Source organism: Geotrypetes seraphini, chromosome 5 (assembly GCF_902459505.1).
Source record: "Geotrypetes seraphini chromosome 5, aGeoSer1.1, whole genome shotgun sequence".
Taxonomy (NCBI): Eukaryota; Metazoa; Chordata; class Amphibia; order Gymnophiona; family Dermophiidae; genus Geotrypetes; species Geotrypetes seraphini.
Genome location: NC_047088.1, coordinates 33,175,230 through 33,195,542, shown reverse-complemented (window position 1 = coordinate 33,195,542; position 20,313 = coordinate 33,175,230). Strand labels below are relative to the sequence as shown.

Genomic DNA, 20,313 nt, shown 5'->3' with positions numbered 1-20,313 from the left:
CACGTGCTTGCTCCCCTTTAGGCTGGCCCAGTGCTGACTATCCTCCGTTGGCACGTCCCCTTTTATGGGGGGAGAGAGATCGAGATCGGGTGTGACGTCAGCAGTGGGCGGAGCTACCACCCGCCTCTTCTCTTCTCTCTGACCCGACTGCCTCTTTCAATCCCCTCCTCCGATGGCTTTCTCCGCCCCCTCTGCTCGCCTCTCCTGCCTTCTCCGCTCCCCTTATCTCCTCCTCCGGTTTTCCTCCGCTCCTGCTGCTATTCCACCCGCCCTCACAGCTTGTGTCAGTCTGCTGCACCTAACCTGAAAGAGAAATCAGCACAATCTCCTGCTTGCGGATCCTCCGATCTGCTCCACCACGTGCTTGCTCCCCTTTAGGCTGGCCCACGCTTTCCGTAAAAAAGTATTTCCTCAGATTACTCCGGAGCCTATCACCTCTTAACTTCATCCTAGGCCCTCTCATTGCAGTTTCTTTTCAAAGTAAAGAGACTCAACTCATGTGCATTTACATTACGTAGGTAATTTAAACATCTCTATCGTATCTCCCCTCTCCCGCCTTTCCTCCAAAGTATACAGATTGAGATCTTTAAGTCTGTCCCCATACGCCTTATGATGAAGACCACACACCATTTTAGTAGCCTTCCTCTGGACCGACTCCATCCTTTTTATATCTTTTTGAAGGTGCAGCCTCCAGAATTGTACACAATATTCTAAATGAGGTCTCACCAAAGCCTTATACAGGGGCATCAATACCTCCTTTTTGCTACTAGCCATACCTCTCCCTATGCAACCTAGCATCCTTCTAGCTTTCGCCGTCACCTGTTTGGCAGTCTTAATACTTTCTATGGATACGAGTTCTCTTCTTTCTATTAAATGTTATTGAATGTAATTCACTTTGATAACTAACCTTAAGCAGATAAATCAAAAGAAACCTTAAATAAATAAATTATACTTTTTGGTGGGTGAATGTGTGCACTACGTACAGATATGAACGTATTAACGCAGAGTAAGGGATTTAGTGAAGTTTTTAATAAAGTTTGGAGCCCATTGACTAAATTTGTAAAAATATAATATTGTATATTTACCATATCTTTCCTTTGGTTCGTTTATTTTTACACATCCAGGGGGGGTGGGGGTAGTAAAATATTGATAGCGACAACTCCCCCCTCAACTCAGACTACAGAACTCTCTAATGACATTCCGGAAAATGGTAAAGACCCTCCTCTTCAACTAAAGGTCACCCTCAGTCTACACCCAACCCCCTTAAACCCCACCTCTACCCTTCTTTCTCCATTCTAATCTTCTGCCTAAATTTCTGTATAGTCCACTCTCAGCCTATACTCAAATAACTTGTAGTAAACTAAACTACTTATATTTAAACTACTGTTCTTAATTTGCTGTATAGTCCCTATATCTAAACTGCTGCACAGTCTCGTATGTCCAAGTATTTAAATCTACTGTATAATCATTGTGAATGTTTACTTGTAAACTGTTCTGAGCTACCGGGAGGACGGGATAAAAATCTAAATAAATAAATTTGGGAAACTTTATTTTTCATTTGTATTGTATATTAGGATATATTATGCTATTATGTAAGAAACTGAAATTATTGAATGATATATATGTTACTTGTACAGATATTAGTGTAATGTATGTAATACCTACTGTTCTTTCATTTGTATGACACTGTTTTTGATTAAAAGTCAATAAAGAATTTAAAAAAAAAGAAAAAGAAGCTTTAAGCCTTGATTTTTTTTATATTGCATTTTCAAATCCAAATTTTAAAAAATTTGCAAAGGCTACTATATCTAAAAATCCAAATCTTTAAAAGTAAAAAATATCTAAATAGCAAATCTGAACAAAAAAAATAAACTAAAATTTATCCAAGCTGATTTATAGCTCTTACTGGATTGGTTTATATTAATTTGAAATAAGAGAAATAAGGACATGCTCAAGAAAAAAAAAAAAAAAAAAAAAAAGTTTGCCATTCCCCAAGAACAAAAGAGAATTGGAAAAAAAATACCCAACCAAACAAACAAAAAAAAAAAACCAACCACACAATACCTAAGGATCCTGTAGTGCGCTTTATTATAAATAACTTTTACTTATACAAAACGTGAAAAATTTTCTTACAGCAGTTCAAAACAAAAGTTATAGAAAGAACTATTTTCTCAAAAGCCCTAGAATCTTCATGAACAAAGTCTCAGAGAAGGTCCTGTTATACACGTTATGATCCTGATTAGGATCGACTTCAAGCAAGTACAGTTCTCCAGCATGGATATCACTCAGGTTGGAATTAAAAGTATTTGGATCAAATCCAACCCACAGAGTATATCTATAATCCACTGTGCGCATGGAGTGTCCCATGATTCTAATATCTTTCAGATCAGGAAGATCAGAGTTCCACTGAGGGGTATCCGAAGGACGGGGATACATGCTGTAAGCAACGGACTCTACAAAACCCTTCTCTTCATCATCTGTAACGTTGATGTAGGCGGCAAGACTTGATGATGCCGTGCACAACTGAACATCGAATGAAGTTTCTGGACATTTTGGTGGCACCTCAAGTCCCACCAGCTCCGAGAGTGTGGCAAAGAGAGAGAGGAGTTCGACAACTATTTTCCTGGATTTCCCTGCAAGAAATGGTGGGAAAACAAACAACAATTTAGCTCTGCTCAAGAACTCAAAAACAAAAAACAGTGCCCAGTTCCAACTTGGATCTACTGCATGAAGATGTTCTTAGATCACAAATGTCTACCATCAATATATTTTCACAAGAGCGCTGCAAATTACTAATATCAGATCTTATCATTCATGTTACTACAAGGATCTTCAGATTGCCATGTGAGTAGCTTAACTTGCTAAAACGCTCCATTCTTTTTCGATCCCATTTTTTTTTTCTTTACATTTTTAAATTGCTGTATATATTATTTTACAGATAGATGAAAGTATAACTTAGCTTTCATGCAGCAACACCCCTCCCAATGCATTTCAAGTCCTTCCGCAGGGTTAGGTTATAATTTTAATAGTCATGCTGCAACAAAAGCGTATATACAGTCATGTGAAAAAATTAGGACACCCCATGAAATATTCAGTTCTTTCTTAAGAAATGTTCACATAGATGTCAAAATTTAAAAAAAAATAAATCTCTGGAAAAGAAAAGTGATGTAATTGTTGGTAAACAACAAAAAGTTTCTTTGATTTACTCATGAAACAAGATATCCACAGAAATGTGTACACTATCTGAGGAATAAATTAAGACATCCTACATCCTAATAGCTAGTGTTAGCCCCGTTGGCTGAAATAACTGCAGTGAGACGCTACTTGTAGCCATCTACAATCTCTGACATCGGTATGAGGAAAGTTTGGCCCACTCCTCAATGCACAATTCTTGCTTGAGGGGTTTCTTGCACGTACAGCCCGTTTCAAATCACCCCACAGCATCTCAATGGGATTAAGATCAGGGCTTTGACTCGGCCACTCAAGGACTCTCCATTTCTTAGTTTTCAGCCAGTCCTTGGTGGATTTACCGATATGTTTTGAGTCATTGTCGTGATGAAGGGTCCAGTTCTGTTTCAGCTTTAATTTTCTTACAGATGGGTCTCACATGTTCCTCAAGCACCCTCTGATACACGGTAGAATTCATGGTGGATTCTTATGAAGGCCAGGCTAGGTCCTGCTGCAGCAAAGCATCCTCAAACCATCATGACACTTCCTTCTCCATGCTTCACAGTTGGTATGAGCTTCTTTTCCTGGAATGCTATATTTGGTGTATGCCAAACATGTCCTCTTTTCTGGTGTCCAAATAATTCAATTTTAGACTCATCTGTCCATAGAACACAATTCCAGAAGTCCTGGTGTTTGTCTACATTCTCTCTGGCAAACTTCAGTTTGGCCTTGATGTTTCTCTTAAGACAGCAAAGGTTTCCTCCTTGCACACCTCCCATGCAAGTTAAATTTGTGCAGTCTCTTTCTGATTGTAGAGTCATGCACTTTCACATCAACAGTAGCAGGAGCCTTCTGTAGGTCCTGTGATGATATTTTAGGGTTTTGGGAGACTTTTTAGCATCTGGGGTCTGCTCTGGGGGTCAGCTTGCTTGGACGGCCAGACCTGGGCATGTTGGCAGTTGTTTTGAAAGTCCTCCACTTGTAAAATATTTTCCAGACCACGGAATGACTAATGTCAAATTCTTTTGAGATTTTTTAAATCCTTTACCAGCTTTATAAGCTGCTACAATCTTCTTTCTAAAAGCCTCAGACAGCTCTTTTGATCTCACCATGGTGTTCACTCTCAACGCAGCAGTCATGAGCACACCAAACTAAATGTCTAAGTTTTTAAGTAGGACAAACCTCCTTCAAAATGCTGAGGAACAATGTTATAATCCCATGCACCAGGTGTGATACACCTGTGTGTGATTTGAGCTGCTTTAAGTGGGAGGATAGGTGGGGGGTGTCCTAATTAATTTCTCAGTTAGAATACACATTTCTGTGGATATCTTTTGTTTCATGAGTAAATCAAGGAAAATTTTTGTTTACCTGCAATCACATCACTCTTTTCCAGTGATAAAAAAAAAAAAAAAAGGATTTGACATTGATATGTGAACATTTCTTAAGAAAGAGCTGGATATTTCATGGGATGTTCTAATTTTTTCACATGACTGTATTAAAATCAAATCCTCTTAATTAATTTGATTTAAGAAAATTCCCCTTACCCATCAGAGTTTAATCTCTCTGCTTGCAAGCCTGAAAGCAGATGCCATTCTGTTTAAAATGGCCACAGCGTCCAGCTGCGGATTCTTATAAAGGGAACCCCCATGACATTAGTCTAACTTGCACATAACAATCGTGCGGTTCGTTTAAAGGCATATAGCGTATATACTTAATGCATATTTTTGGCAAACCCCAACTGGATTAATCAGCTACTGACATCCACTCCTCACTTTCATTTAACCCATGTGGTATAGCAGTGTTTAAATCAAAAATCCATCTAAATTCTTTCAAATTCAAGATTTTCTCAATATTCCCTCCCTCCAATCCCATTTTAATACCATCTATAATGCGCCATTTAAGATCCTGTAAAGTATGATTCATTAGGATTCAGTGGTGCACTAAAGGTGCAGTTTCATTCAATGTATGTACTCTTGACTTATGTTCATTTAGTCTAATTTTGATTTATCTAGTTGTATAACCAATGTATAATTTATGGCAAGGGCATCGAATCATATAACATGCGAGGTATTACAATCCGTTATAGTTCTAGCTTGATAGATTTTGCCTATACTGGGTTCTACCCAATTTTCTCCCATCAATGTAGACTCATACAAACCCTTGGACATTCTATCGGTATCTATGTAGACATCCATTCTCAAACCATTATCGAAATTCATAGATTTTTTTTTGCGACCAGAGATAATCAAGGTTAAATCTCACGTAAAGGACACCATTCAAATGCTTCAAATATTATCCTCTGTCCAGGTTGAATCTCATTGGTTATTAGTAATCTTAGATATAACAGTGCTATACACAATGATACTGGCAGATCAAGCCTTGGGGCTATTGCAGGAGATATTTTAACAACAAACATGTCCAAGAATCACGTCATCATTTTTGACTCAATTAGCCACTATGGTAGATACTGACCAAGAGTTATTTTTGGTTTAATGGAGTGTTTTATCAACAGTCCCATGGAATCGCTAATGTCCCATATAGTTAAAAAAACAAACAAACCAGAAGATCCTGGATATAGTAGAGAAAGCTAACACTGTGGAACCATACAAAGATAATAGCCCACCAACTGCAGATAACACTACCATCATTCTATTGTGCAGCAACTGAAACCACCTAATGCCCTCCCCCACCCGGCAAAATTATCTACATTAAATTTGTACTTTAATATTTGCACACTTCATTCATATTCACCAATATGACCTGGATTTAAAATTTTCTTCTGCATTTTTTTTTTTTTTTTGCAATTTCAAGCAGGAGTCCCACTAAAGTCTAAGCCCCACAGTCAAGAAAATTCACCTTCAGGAACTTGGTCTGGAGCATAGCTTAGAGGATCAATGAAAGAAAACATACGACTGTCTGGATGAACATCTGCAGTCATTCCAGGCACGTAGATCATCATTGGCACACGAGTGGCTACATCAAAATTGCTATATTTTGCCCATTCTCCATGTTCACCTAGGGACCATCCTATGTAAATATGGTTGGATACAATTACTACTAGTAATATTACTTATGATCTATGTGATGATTCAGTCAGTCAGTCTACTTAAAGACAACTTATCAGATTATATAGTTCTTTAATTCACGAGAACATATGTGATTCATGATGGATGGAGATAGCTGCCAAGTCAGTTGATCTAAATCTAAATTCCAGGCAGAGACATATACACACTGGGCCCAGCAAAGAGCACTGCAAAACTTCTTAGGAGTACTGGTCCATCTAGCCCGCACAGAGGCCAATCCAAGTACCTGGCAAAACCCCAAATAGTAGCAGCATTCCATTCTACTAATTCAGGGCAAGCATTGGCTTCTCCCATGTCTGTCTCAACAGCAGACTGTGGACTTCCTCCAGGAACTTGTCCAAACCTTTTTTTAAAACCAGCTATTTCCTCCTATTGGTTTTAAAAGTATTATTGTTAACTTTATTGTGTCCCCTAGTCTATGTAAATCTTGATGCAGTAATAAATTAGTATAGCGACCAAGATGATAAAGGGGATGAACTCCTCTCGTATGAGGAAAGACTAAAGAGGTTAGGGTTCTTCAGCTTGTACCTGCAATCATATCTCCCCTCAGCCGTCTCTTTTCCAAGCTGAAGAACCCTAACCTCTTTAATCTTTCCTCATACGAAAGGAGTTCCATCCCCTTTATCATCTTGGTCGCTCTTCTTTGAACCTTTTTTACTGCTACTCTCTTTTTTTGAGATAAGGAGACCAGAACTGAAAGCAATATTCAAGGTAAGGTTGAACCATTGAGTGATACAGAGGCATTACAATATTCCTTTATCTATAGAAGTGCTCAGTTAGCTAGTTCTAGAAGGGAGCTATTTTAGGCCATCCTAGTTTTTCAGCTTCCATATCAAGATATGGTATTTGCAGGGTCCAATTCTACCCATTAAGATCAGTGTTGCAAGTCTATCATGCATCAGGCTGGGACTACCATGAAAAGCAGACTTAAGATCTCCCTCCTAGAACTGGGAAACTTGGCAGCTATCTCAGGATGAAAAATATGATGGGACCATGTAAACATTTCAATTACTATTTTATAGAGAAGTAGAATCAGATTTATTGTAGTTTGAGTTCTCACAGCAGCCATTCAGTGAGCGTCTCAGTGCTGAGCAGGAGCAAGGATAGCTCACTCGTGCCCAGTACACCATTGAGCCGTGAGAAGAGTGATTCAGGGAGGGGCTCAATAGAGGAATGCAGAAAGTTTACTCCTGCCTGGTACAACACTGGACCACCAGGGATTCAAAAAGGTACATGGGGAGAGGGAGGGTTAAAAAAAAAAAAAAAAAAAAAAAAAATTGGTAGTGTCCGCTGGGACAGGAGATGGAAGGGATCCTTCCTGTCTCGGCCCACCCCCACCAGGCCATACTGCAAGCCCAGCGGAGGCTTGCAACAGGTTCAGGAGGGGGGTGAGTGGGTGATGACCTGAATATAAGCAAGATCCCCATTTTTGGAGCCTTTTTAGACTCAAAAATCTCAGCTTATATTAGAGTATATACGGTAGCTGAAATTTAATACACTAAGAAATAAAAAGGAGCAACATAGCTGCATCAGGCAGTATTTTAACCTGCTGTAAGATTTGTCAGCATATACACCAAGTCAAATAAATACTCACACAAAAATACCTTGCTAGGGTTTGATTTTAAGCTACAGTTTAAAAAAAAAAGAACTCGTAAGTTTTGTTTCTGAAAGACTTTGCTGTGGACAATGAATGGAGAAAAATCCCTTGGAAGGCTGAGCTCAGTATCAGGCATACCAAGTTCTCCTTGCTGTACTTACCATGGTCAGAGATAAACGCCACAATTGTATTATTGGTTAGGTGAAGGTCATCTAAAGCACTCAACAGCTGACCAACCTGTGTATCGACGTAGGACACTGCAGCAAAATAGCTCTGACGAATCAGCAACTACAGAACAAAAGCAATAACCAGCACTGAGGAACAGGACTACTTAAATCTATATTGGATTATGAAGGCTCACAAAAAAACCACAACCCTGACGATTTAATTAAGAATGTTAATGATATAATCCCAAGATTGTCAATGCCAATCCTAGAACATGAACGGCTGTCAGCCTTGTGTGCTGCTTTCCATCCTGCTTTGTCCGCAAGGCATTAAAGACTGGACAAAGAGGAAACAGATAGTTGTATATTTAGGGAACATGGAGATGGGGCTGCTGCGAAGACCTCTGGGCTCGAGTCTCTTTCTCCTCCCCTAATGGAGCTCAAGTTTCCTCCTTTCCCTGATATTTCTCTTTGGCCCCAACCTGGCACTCGTAACATGGTCCAGGACATCCCTTCTGCTGTGGCATCACTGCACTTCCTCTGAACCCATTCATCTCCTTGGACAGCCGTTTGCCACGTGCGAAAGGACAACGCAGGGTAGAAATGATATTATACAGAAGAAGTGCTGGGAAGGGGTAAAAGTAAAACATAAAGGAAGCCAGAAACAGAAGAGGGTGAGCAGTGGAGGACAGTAGCTAATTGCGATATGGAAACTAGTATGTGAGATCAAAAGTGAGGATAGCTCACTCATGCCCGTTATGCCCGAGTATATTCGCAATAAACTAGAAAAATTCAGATGGTTACCAATTAATTAAATCAAAAATATAAAAACCACCAGTGACCAAAATAATACTGGAAGGGTTTTGTTAATAAGGGAACAAGCCTCAGATCATGGAGTTACACCCATTCCGGGGGTTTTCCAAAGAGACAAACCAAATTGTTCTCTTCCTCCTGCTCCTGGCTCAGAACCAGCAGGAGTACGTGTGTAGCCAAAAGAAGCGTTGCTAGAAATACTTTCCCTGACACTGCGGTGAGATACTATATCCCGTGAAATGCAGGCCACGTCAGATGTTTAAAAGTTATAAGCAATGGCCTTGGTTTTCTAGAGCAGGAGATTTTCAAGCTATATAAGCAGAAACGAACTAAAGAAGTTTACAGTGCTAATGCACTTTAACATAGCACTTTAAAGCACCAGTGCACTTCCTCAAGATAAGTATTTTTCTGTCGGTTCTGTGTTCCAAAATGAATTGTTAGGTGATTGAATAGTTAGGTCAGTATGAATTAGGAGATTTATACCAAATGAATTTTATGAGAAAAAAATTTTATATATTAAAAAGAAAAAATAGTAAAGTAAATAAAGTATTGTAACATTAATTGAAGTATAGGTAGGTAGGATGGGTTCAAGCCAGTGATGCAAGCAGGAGTAAGAGAACAATTTGATTTGTCTCTTTGAAAAAAAAAAAACCCGGAATGGGTGGAACTACATGATCTGAGGCTTGTTCCCTTATTAACAAAATCCTTTCAGTATCATTTTGGTCACTGTTGGTTTTTATATTTTTGAGTATATTCGCCAACAGTAGAATTTTAAGAGATTGCTCAAAAGGCATTTGTTTTTGTCAGATGAAATACAGGGTCTGAGATTGAATAGATGAGGAAGAGTAGAGATTGGTGGTCACTGATGTATTTTACTGTTTGGATTGTTTTTTCCGTTTGTAAGTATGTTTGTGTTTGTTTATTTGACTTGTTTATTATATGTATTTTTATATGGAAGTGTGTAACTCACCCTGGATAAGGGCGGGAATAAATAAATAAATAGGGGGAGATTCTACTCTTTTTTTAATCCAGTCTTTTAAAATCTATCTATCTATGAAAAGGAGAGAGGTAGAAACAATGATGAAAGGAGGTACGGGGGGGGGGGGGGGAAGAAAAAAAAGAAAAAAAAGTTGAAAGACTGCCCTAGAAGACGACTGACAAGGGGAAGACTAAGAACTAGGCCCGATACATAAGAAAATAAATGCACAAAGATTAAGAGCATTTTACCCTCACTTAACTTTATTAGGTTAGCTTTGGGAATATACATTATGTCTTCATACTATTCATAGTACAATGACAGGAATTTTTTTTCATTTCTCCAGTGTTGCCCTATATAGAGCAATGGCATGTGGTCAGGGCCTTCAAGGGAGTCAGTGAATCTCCAGCCCTGCCGCCGTACCATATTTTTTGGGGTAAGTTTGCAGCACCGCTCTTTTTTTCCTCATCTTTTGATCACTATCCACACTAGTTCAGCATTTCTCCCTCATCCTTTTCCCCCAGCCCGATGCCCATGATTCTTCAATCTTGGCTTTGCTGGCAACAGTAACAATTAATATGACCCATAGCCCGTCTTCTGCTGTGTGCTACCCCCACTTAACATTTCCTATTTCTGCAGTGGGTGGCTCGTTAAATCACTACTGCTGCTGATAAATCCAAGTTTGAAAGACAGGATGCTGGACCTGCTTTTTTTTTTAGGGGGGGGACATGGGGGGGGAACAGAGTATGAGACAATGAAGGGAGAAGTGCAAAACCAAGAGAAATGCTTGATCACAAGGGGAGATAGGAAGAAAAGGCAGATTCCAGAACATGGGGGAGTAACTATCTTAGGACTGCAGGGGATGCTGGACACGGGGTGGGATATAGGGACATAGAAGGGATGATGCTATATATTTATATTCTTATAAAACAAGACATTTAAAGCAATACTTCAGTTCCAGATGTATTTGTTTCTGTGCAACCTGTTTTCAGAGAACTCAAAAACTTCAATACCTCAAAAATTATAGTAGGCGTGCTCACCTGAAAGTCTTGTGGAATGGGGCTGTACGGAAAACTAACATTTAAAGCCTGCACATCCTCTCTCTTGCGAATATCAGTCCAGGGGTTGTATGCCACAGGAGGCAAATCAACAGGAATATCGGGGTCTGGAGCCAGTGTAATGTTTTCCAGAGGGTATAGTTTCAAATATTCCTTCAAAACAGAAGCAGCAGCAGACACTTAACAAAGCTTTTGTCTTACATTTATATAAAATTATCCAATCAAGGAGAAACTCCTGATCAAATTGATCACAAAAAGTAACATTTTTTTGGTCTCAAAGATCTCAATTGTTAAACATGTTTGAAGTATGCGACATTATGTAAGTATATTCACTTGATTTGCTAGAACCAAAACATTTGGACTAACTCAGCACCCTTACTTTTGTATTCCTTAGACAGGATCTAGTGCAGTGGTTCCAAACCTGTCCTGGGGGACCCCCAGCCAGTCAGGTTTTCAAGATATCCCTAATGAATATGCATGAGAGAGATTTGCATATAATGGAAGTAACAGGTATGCAAATCTCTCTCATGCATATTCATTAGGAATATCTTGAAAACCTGATTGGCTGGGGGTCCCCCAGGACAGGTTTGGGAACCACTGATCTAGTGTAATATTAAAACTGATGGAAACTGGAAATTGATTGAGAGGGGCAGTTATGTTCAGATGAAAACCCAGTTTTCTAGTGACTATTACATATAGATTTTTACTGCAAAAAGGCTACAATCAAGAACCACCATGTAAATAAAAATGGTGCCATTTGTAGTGTGGCCATGTAGAACCGATCAAATGAATGTGTATAATCTTGAACTGGTCTGAAACCCAAACGAACGTGAATTTTTGAAGATCCAGAATGCACTTGCCCTGGCAAGTCTAGAGATTTTGCCAAGTACCATCTTAAGCCTTTTGGAACAAATAGTAAAAGGAATTTTGAAGCAAGTTAAAATGTTAATAGATTGATGACCTAGTTTGTTTTTATTGTGTATTTTTTTTTTGTACCCCACCTACAATTTTAGATCATTTTAATTTTAAAATACATAAACCTGCACCAAGTGTTCACCGTGATTCTAGGGTCACTTTCAAAATTTGAAGTTTGGAGGTTTTAGGATTTCCAATTTAGAGTCAAGTTTTATTCAAGGCTTAAAAAAAAAAAAAAAATAAATAAATATAAAGGAGATTTCTGATTATGGGATACTGTTAGCCATCTAGGCATTTATTTGGGTTGTGCTAAGCCAAGACAGATAACGTCAGAAGGACGAAAGAAAATCTTCACCCAAGAATAGAGTCCATCTCCAGTGCTGTCTGAAGAACAGAAGATTCCAGCAAATTCTGCATACCAATGAACTCCATACATAACAGAATGACAGTCGGGAACCAAAGGCTAGGTAAAGTGTTGAGACTTGTTTAGCGGGTGACAAATTCAACCACTTCCAAATAAAGCCACACACCTGAATATCCCCACAATTAAGAACACAGCAACACCAGCAGCATATTTTCAATTCATAATGCAAAGCCATAAAGCTTTCATAATTGAAAACTATAATTGACCAAAGGTAATGGAACACTCATACAGCAGCTTTCATTCCATCATATAACTGCAAAGGCCCCAAAAGTGCAGAACTACATACATACAATAATTTTGTAGTTCAATGATTTCTAAATGTCTGGTTTTGTAAAACACTACATTGTACTATGACAGTCTCACCTTAGGATACCTTAAAGGGATGTGTGGTTTATGATACCCAACAGCTAGAAAGAAGGGGGAATTCTGATGTTTCATGATTTGTAATAACTTTATGGCTTCTGCGGTACTCTGAATATCTGGCAGAGTTTGTTCAGGAACTTCCAAGACATCCACTGGGCAAACCAGGTTGGCATGAAGAGCTCCATCTTTACCTTTACAAGTCTACCAAGAAAGTAAATAGAAAAATTAGACCTTCCCGTCCCCCCCCCCCCCCCACTCGACTCACATACAGTAAGTATAAAGCAAATATGATAATGAGGGAGGAAAAAATTATGTTTACACATCATCTTATAGAAGTGGATAAAAAGCTCATCTATACCAAGCTCTGATATTAGGTTATAGGGATTTGATACTACTTGGACAAAGGTGTATTAATAAGGTGTATTAAGCGATTTACAATCAGGTACTCAACCATTAAAAAAGAAACCCAGATAAGCCTCAACATTAATAGCTGCACATTCTTTTCTGAATCTAAATTCTCTACTTCATTAGGATTCAAACAGGAAAAATTGCATAGACAACTCCTTTGTACATACTTTAAAATAAAATTAAGTTGAAGCAATTCCTTACAAGTAGTCTGCCCTGGGTGCTGGCACCCGTCCTCCTCTCTGCCCCCCACCCTCCCACGTTCCCGGCACAAGCATCAACCCCAACGCCAGCATCAGCTCTTCCTGCATCACTTCTTGGACCCGCACCTAGGAAGCGACATCGGAGGAAGAATCGACGCTTGTGCACGCCAGGAACATTAAGAGGTACGGGGGAAGGTAATGGGCGCTGGCATATGCGACAGGAGGGGGCTGGGAAAGAGTGGATAGGAAGGAGGAAGGAGCAGATGGGGAAGGGGCACACCAAAACAAGGACCCTCTGATATCCCCCCTGTCTTCCGATCACCCCTGCCCCTCCCACAAAATCCTGGTTGCCTAGTGGGTTGGGGGGGTTCAGATCAAACCCCAACCCCCCTTACCTTTTGTTGAAAATCGGGCAGGAGGATGCACACTCCTTCCTGCCTTGAAGGGCTGCCTCTTCATAATAGCACCCTTCCCCTCCCGGTGCATTCTGGATACACTGGAAGGGGCCTAAGGTCCTGCATGGCTCAGGTGCCTAAGGCCTCTCCCCTGGGGAGCCAATTGGGGCCTTAGGCTCCTCCTAGTGCATCACCAGCATGCATTTGGGGGGGGGGGAGGTAAGAAGGCCTAAGGCCCCAGTTGACTCAGGCACCTAAAGCCCCTTCCAGTGCATCCAGGATGCACCGGGAGGGCTAGGGCTGCCATCGTGAAGAGGTAGCTCTTCAAGGCAGAAAGGAGTGGGCATCCCTCCTGCCTGATTTTCAACAAAAGGTACAGGGGAGGTGTCCGGGGGGGGGGAGAGGGGGGTGTCTAATCCAAACCCCATTCAGCCCATTAGACCACCAGGATTTTGTGTGAAGGGTTGGGGAGGAGATCGGAAGGCCGGGGGGGGGGGGGCGCTTGGTATCTGGGGTGTCGGAGGGAAGGCAAGGGGTCAGAGAGGAGGAGAGGTGGTGGCGCCCCCACCCACCAAGATTACCCCCCTGCTTACTACGCCACTGTATGTGGTCACTTCACACAGATTTATACAGAGACATTCCGATATTCAGTTTCACAGTCTACTCTGTTAGAAATTCCTAATTTTATTAACTTGTTTGATTGCTGTACTATAAATGATTCTAAGGCCTTTCGGTCATAGAAAGCATCTTAAGTACAAGCTTTCAAAAATCAAATCTCTTTCTAATGATAAAACAATTCCCGCAATCCAGTTTTCAAGATACAAAATGATTAAATCATTTCTCAATATATATTACTTAATTAACAAACTTATCTGCACCCTGCAACCGTCCCCACCTCATGGATACACCAGTTTTCATGATTTTCTGATCATTTTGTATCTTTAACAGATTTTCTAATTTAATGACATTGAAATTAAAAAAAAAAAAAAAAAATACCCTATAGAAATAAAACAAATCATAATAGGGGATCGCAAGCTTAATTTGTAGGATACAGAGACAGGATTACCAGCTACATCAGGGATCTCAAAGTCCCTCCTTTAGGGCCGCAATCCAGTCGGGTTTTCAGGATTGCGGCCCCCAAGGAGGGACTTTGAGACCTCTGAGCTACATGTACATCTTGATTTATGGCCCTTATTCACATTTATCCACTTTCTTTCCCCTAGTACTGAAAATTTATCCAGGAAGGTGATGAAATCTTAGGCCTAATTAAGCCTCAGATCCCTACCCTATAGACACAGGTTAGGAAGAGTCTTAGTGCATGAGGCCACCAATTGCCAACACCCCACTCTGCATACACACACATTACCCAAAAGTTAAGTTAACATAAGAATTGCTATACTTGTTACAGACCATCGAGCCCAACAACCTGTTTCAAACAATGGCCAACCCAGGTCCCAAGTACCTAGCCAGATCTCAAGTAGTAAAACAGATTTTATGCTGCTTATCCTATTAATAAGCTGTTGGCTAGAGATCCTAGATACGAGCCTAAACTAGTCAATTAAGATGCTATCAATACTCTGTTGCCCCAGGTATAGAGCTTAGATTCCGAGCCCACTAGGGACAGGAAAAAAAAAAAAAAAGTTCCTGCATGAAGTATATGTGTAAACCACTGATTGTACCCAAAGAAAGGCAGTATATCAAAATTCATGACCCTTTACTTAGATTTATTTACTTGACTGCCATTAATTGGGCATGATGTGTAGAGAAGAACTTAATAACACCCAACTCTGAGCACCATTTATTGCCATCTGGCCCTAAAGGTCTTCAAGACCAGGTTACAATCATTTGAATGGAATATACTGTAGATACAAGGGACCCCTGCCCAGAGGCCAAGGCCAAGGCCAAGGCAAGTTAGACGATTTAAGTTCTTTATCTGCCCTATTAGAGTACAAGCAAGGGTTTCACTGCTCTTTAAAATGATACCTTTTTGTTTTCATACTTTTCAGAAGATGGGTGATATGGTGGGATTGACCAGCTGAGTGGGAAATCATCACTATGATTGGAAGAAATGCCTGGGGATGAGAACAAACACCAGTTATTAAATTTCTATGCAAAAAAGAATTAACAGCAAGCAGAGAGGCAGAGGTTCATGTCATGCTCTAATATGTAAACCAAATACAGTCAAACCTCGGTTTGCAAGTGTTTTGCAATACGAGCAAAACACTCCTGCAAACTCTGACTCGCAAACCGAGCCCCCACCCCAACCCCGGAACAGGCTTCGCCGCGGCCCACCCCCCCAAACCCTTACCTCGGGCGGACACTGGCACGCAGCACCAACCCACAGGATGTGCCGGTGCCGAAAGAGCCTGCTGCTGATCTTCTGTGCTACTGTGGGGCCTTGAGCATCTGCGCATGCTCAAGGCCTTCTGGCTCCCACCCACTCCGAATCTCATGAGAATCTTGGAGAGAGTGGGAGCCAGAAGGCCTTGAGCAAATATTTGGTTTACATATTAGAGCATGAAATGAACCTCCTCCCCTCTGCTTGCTGTTAAAACATACAATTTCCTTATGTAGCTCATCATCACGTGGTATTTTGGTGCGATGTATAATATTTGGTATAAATGTAATATCCAAAGCAGCACCTCAACTTTCAGCATTTCATACAGCAAGATGGTCTGCAAATCTGCAGTCCATCAAATACAAATAAATGCAGATATATCTAAAGCTTTTACCCCCCTCATCAAGAAAAGCCACTGCCAATGACTCTACCCTTCCCAGATTAAGATGTATTAGAAACCCACAAAACCCATTGATCAACTTTAGTAATTCTGGGTATAAAATGGTAGCATAACCTGAATTTTATATTGTCCATTTTAAATCATGGAGCGCTGTGGAATGGTCGCTAGCACCAAATGCCAAGCAGGAAAGTCAAATGTGGTTTCCTCCTGCACGCCTGTTCAGAGTTGTACATTTTGTTTTAGTATAAATTTTGATGCAATGTTTAATGAAGCAAGGCATTCCACTGAAAAGTAGTGTGTTTGTATTCAGGATGTTTTTTAATATCGTTATTGAATTATTTTGTACGTATCCGATGATTTTTTAGGTTTTGTTTGCTTCTATGATTTTGGATGTTTTTATTGTAAGCCGCCTAGGTTTCAGGTGGATAATAAATATTTTAAATAAATAAAGAGTTTTTAACTATCCTTAAAACTAAAATAACCCACCAACAGAACAGCCAGTAACTAAAACAGAAGTTGGAAAAAGTGCATAACCCTTACAATCCTTCCCAATCTCAAAAGCAGCAAAGTCAATAATTCTTGAGCGCTGCCAATCGGTTGGATTTTCAGTATATCACTAATGAATACCCATGAGATTTGGACACTCAATCGCTTTAAATAAAGTTACTACTAAAAAACCAAAAATCCCCGCAAGGCAATGTCAACCAATGACTGAGAACTCTGTCCGGTGGCATCACGAAAGGGGCGAGAGAGCCAGATCGGGAGGGTGTTCCTTAAAGGATGCTTTTGCCGCTCCCGCAGGCTTCTTAGCCTTTTTCTAACCATAGCGTACCAAAAAAATGATGGGCCCCGGGCGTCACATACCCTAGGTACGCCACTGAGTTATGCTACCCAATAACAGTATGTTATTCTTCCCCTCCTGACCATTAACCAGGAAGAACAATTCACTTTTGCTCTATAACCTTTGGTAGGCCCTTCCACAGCATTGCAGAAACTACAGGAAAAATCCCTAATTGTGGAAGACATAGCTGAAATGACTGAGAAGACCATGGCACTTGAGCAGGCTACAGTGAATATTCAGCAATCAGCATTTAAGTCCCGCATGTCAAACTACAAGTTTAACAAGTTAACGCCTGAAAGAGAATTTAAAAAAAAAAAAAAAAAGTTCCCATCTCAAAAATATCTGTACCAGGATGAAACACTTTTCCAATGGACATAGTCACGTAGCCATTCTCCTTGAAATATTGAGGGATCGTGGTGAAATTGCCTGCATGCACTCTCCAGTACGAATTGAAGTCAAAAAGTTTGGTTGTGGTAGGCCGTCGCCCTGTGAGAAACGAAACTCTGCTTGGCGCACACACTGCTTGCTGGAAGACAAAAAAAAGAGCAATGATGGCCAAGTGTGAGAAATGGCAGGTATAACAATCAAGCCACATACAGTTAACAAGTTCAACAAGCAGTGGGATTCTGGACAGAACAGCATTCCACTTACCTGGGCATAGGCATTTTTGAACATTACACTTCGAGATGCCAGCTGATCAATATTTGGAGACTTCACAATTTTGTCTCCATAACAACCAAGACTAGTCCGTAAGTCATCCACTACTATGAAGAGAACATTCATACCAACTGTGAAGAAGACAAATAATCCTATTTATCAGAAACGACCATGCAAAAATACCACAGAACAAACTAAACTAAAAAAAAACAAAAAACAAAAAAAAACAACCCCCTCTTTTAATAAGATGCGCTAACCGATTAGCTTGCGCTAATCCATAGACTAACATGCACGCATCAGCATTTAGCGCATGCTAATTAGTTAGCGCACCTTAGTAAGAGGGCCTTAGTTTTATACACCGGGTTATCAACCAATTTGGAGATCGAAGCGGTTAACATTAAGAATTAGAGTAATACAAAAGAACAGAACAAAAGAAATCTAATTTGGAAAAAGTAGAATAATTAATTTCCAAAATGTCTGGCGAACAAGAAGAAAGAATGGCTACGTTTTTTGATAGATTTGATTTTGCCCTTAAGGGAAGGAAAGAAAAGTTTTGAATTAAAATGTTATACGGTAAATTAAATGTGCCAGCACTTTTTAGTATTTAATGAAACAAAAAGCACACACTTTTTTGTCTTCAGTTGCTGACAGATAAAAGCATAACTACCAGAATGCAAAGTTTCTTAACTTGCATGCAGGTAGCGGCAGGAGTGGCTAGTAAGGTACTCCAAGCCCTGTAGAATGGGCCAGTACAAGCATGGAGACAGGGACAACAGAGCAAGTCATGCCACTGGCCACTTCTGGGCAGTGTCGCGTGCTGACAGTGGCACCATCAGGAGGTTTAAAATAAGCCATGGGAGATCAGTAGGCAGAAGCTGCCAGCCCACAAATTTTGAAGCCTGAAAGAAATCATACATAAAGAGAATACCCGAAGGCACATTGTACTTTGAAAAATCTAGAGCAATAAGTTTCAAGTTTATTAAACTTTTACTATCCCACACCAAGGGAAATACCATCTGGGCAGCTTACAGTCTAAAAACATATATTAATAAGCAAATACAGAGTCACATGGAATTAAGGTTAAAAAAAAAGGAAGAACTACAAATTCTGAAAGAAAAAGTTTAAGGGTAATATTTGGAATATTTTGTATTCTGCATAATACCATCAGCACAGTCAGTAACACCAAATTTAATATGCGTCAGAGAGAAAAGTTTTCAAATTTAAACCTATCGACCGAAGTTGTTGACCACAGAGATATTGGTAAAGAGTTCCAAAACTTTGGGGCACTAACAAAAAAAAAAATGGCTTCTCTAACATGCTCATGGACTAATTCCTGGAACAGTAAAAAGTTGCTTATTTGCTGATCTTAAAAGATCTAAGTGACATACGTGCTTAAAAAGGTGTACAAAATACTGTAGTTCTCAATTCTCAAAAAGGATTAATGCAAGCCTATGGAAGCAGTCCCAGCATCTCTAGCATAGAAGTAAGTTACGTAACTGCTGTGTTTCAGGGTACGCCGTCAAAAGCGCGGAGGACAACGGTGCGTCGACAATCCCACACCAACATTTGAGCACATGAGAAAAGCATGCTGCCGCTTTGAGGCATTCCATTTTACGCTCCGAGGAGGGAAACCCCAACTACACTTAAGACGTCCTCACGTTCCCATTAGGGGGGAACTCCCAGTACACTGAAGACTCCCATTCTCCTTCCAGTTTTTGGTCTTCAGGAGTTTTCAATGTAGTGGGGGAGGGGTTCCCTCCCCCCAAACACTCCCCCGACGGGAGCGCTAGAACTACTAAGTGTAGTGGGGGGTTTCCCCACCCCATCCCCTTAGAGTGCAAAAGAGAAGGCCTCAAATTAGCAGCGCACTTTTATCCTGCGCTCGAATGTCGGCATGTCCTCCACGGTTTTGACACGTCACCGTGTTTGAGTGCATTACTCCTTTTAAACTGCCTCTCCTATCTACTGCTCCAGTCACAGAACACAAAGGGACTGGAAAAATTTGTGATGTAGGGGAAATATGCACAACACATCACACAGCCTTCCAATTCCCAATGCAGCCATTGCCTAGCCTTAGTGATTCAGTGGTTGTTTCATGTTTCATTTTATTTGTTGTAATTCTACTGTGAAATCTGACATGACTAAAGCCTATAAATTTGGATGTCTGCTAGGGAAGCGGAGGGGGGGGGAAACCCCCACCCCACACACATGCACTTGGTTTTCAGATTCCAAGTCGTTTAGAGATGTACCGAATAGCACGTTTTACTATTCGATTGAAAATGAATAATGAAAATTATTATTCGGCTGAATATGAAATAGGCATTGAGCGTCAACAAATAATAAAAAGCAGTAATGCCAACCAGAGATCAAGTCTAATTCAGTAGATTTAACACAGTAGAGCCCTGTATTTGTATTTAAAATCACTATTTGGATGACTATGAATATATTTAAGGCCAATTTGGAATAACTCTAGTTTCTATTGCAGTCAACGAGGTAAGCAATTTTTCTCCAAC

The 20,313-nt window shown here is 40.3% G+C and overlaps 1 protein-coding gene across 1 annotated transcript in view; it reads right to left on the bottom strand.

Moving 5' to 3' along the window:
- Positions 1 to 2,065: 2,065 nt before the first annotated feature.
- The window catches only part of IDS (iduronate 2-sulfatase), a 22,918-nt gene continuing 4,670 nt past the window's right edge, over positions 2,066 to 20,313 (bottom strand). The window contains exons 2-9 of the mRNA XM_033947264.1: positions 17,795 to 17,931; positions 17,492 to 17,669; positions 15,548 to 15,636; positions 12,562 to 12,762; positions 10,842 to 11,012; positions 8,010 to 8,136; positions 6,025 to 6,195; positions 2,066 to 2,633 (exon numbers count right to left, since the gene is read on the bottom strand). Coding sequence (XP_033803155.1) covers positions 2,164 to 2,633; positions 6,025 to 6,195; positions 8,010 to 8,136; positions 10,842 to 11,012; positions 12,562 to 12,762; positions 15,548 to 15,636; positions 17,492 to 17,669; positions 17,795 to 17,931 — 1,544 coding nt within the window. The 3' untranslated portion in view covers positions 2,066 to 2,163. The remainder of the gene's footprint in view (positions 2,634 to 6,024; positions 6,196 to 8,009; positions 8,137 to 10,841; positions 11,013 to 12,561; positions 12,763 to 15,547; positions 15,637 to 17,491; positions 17,670 to 17,794; positions 17,932 to 20,313) is intronic.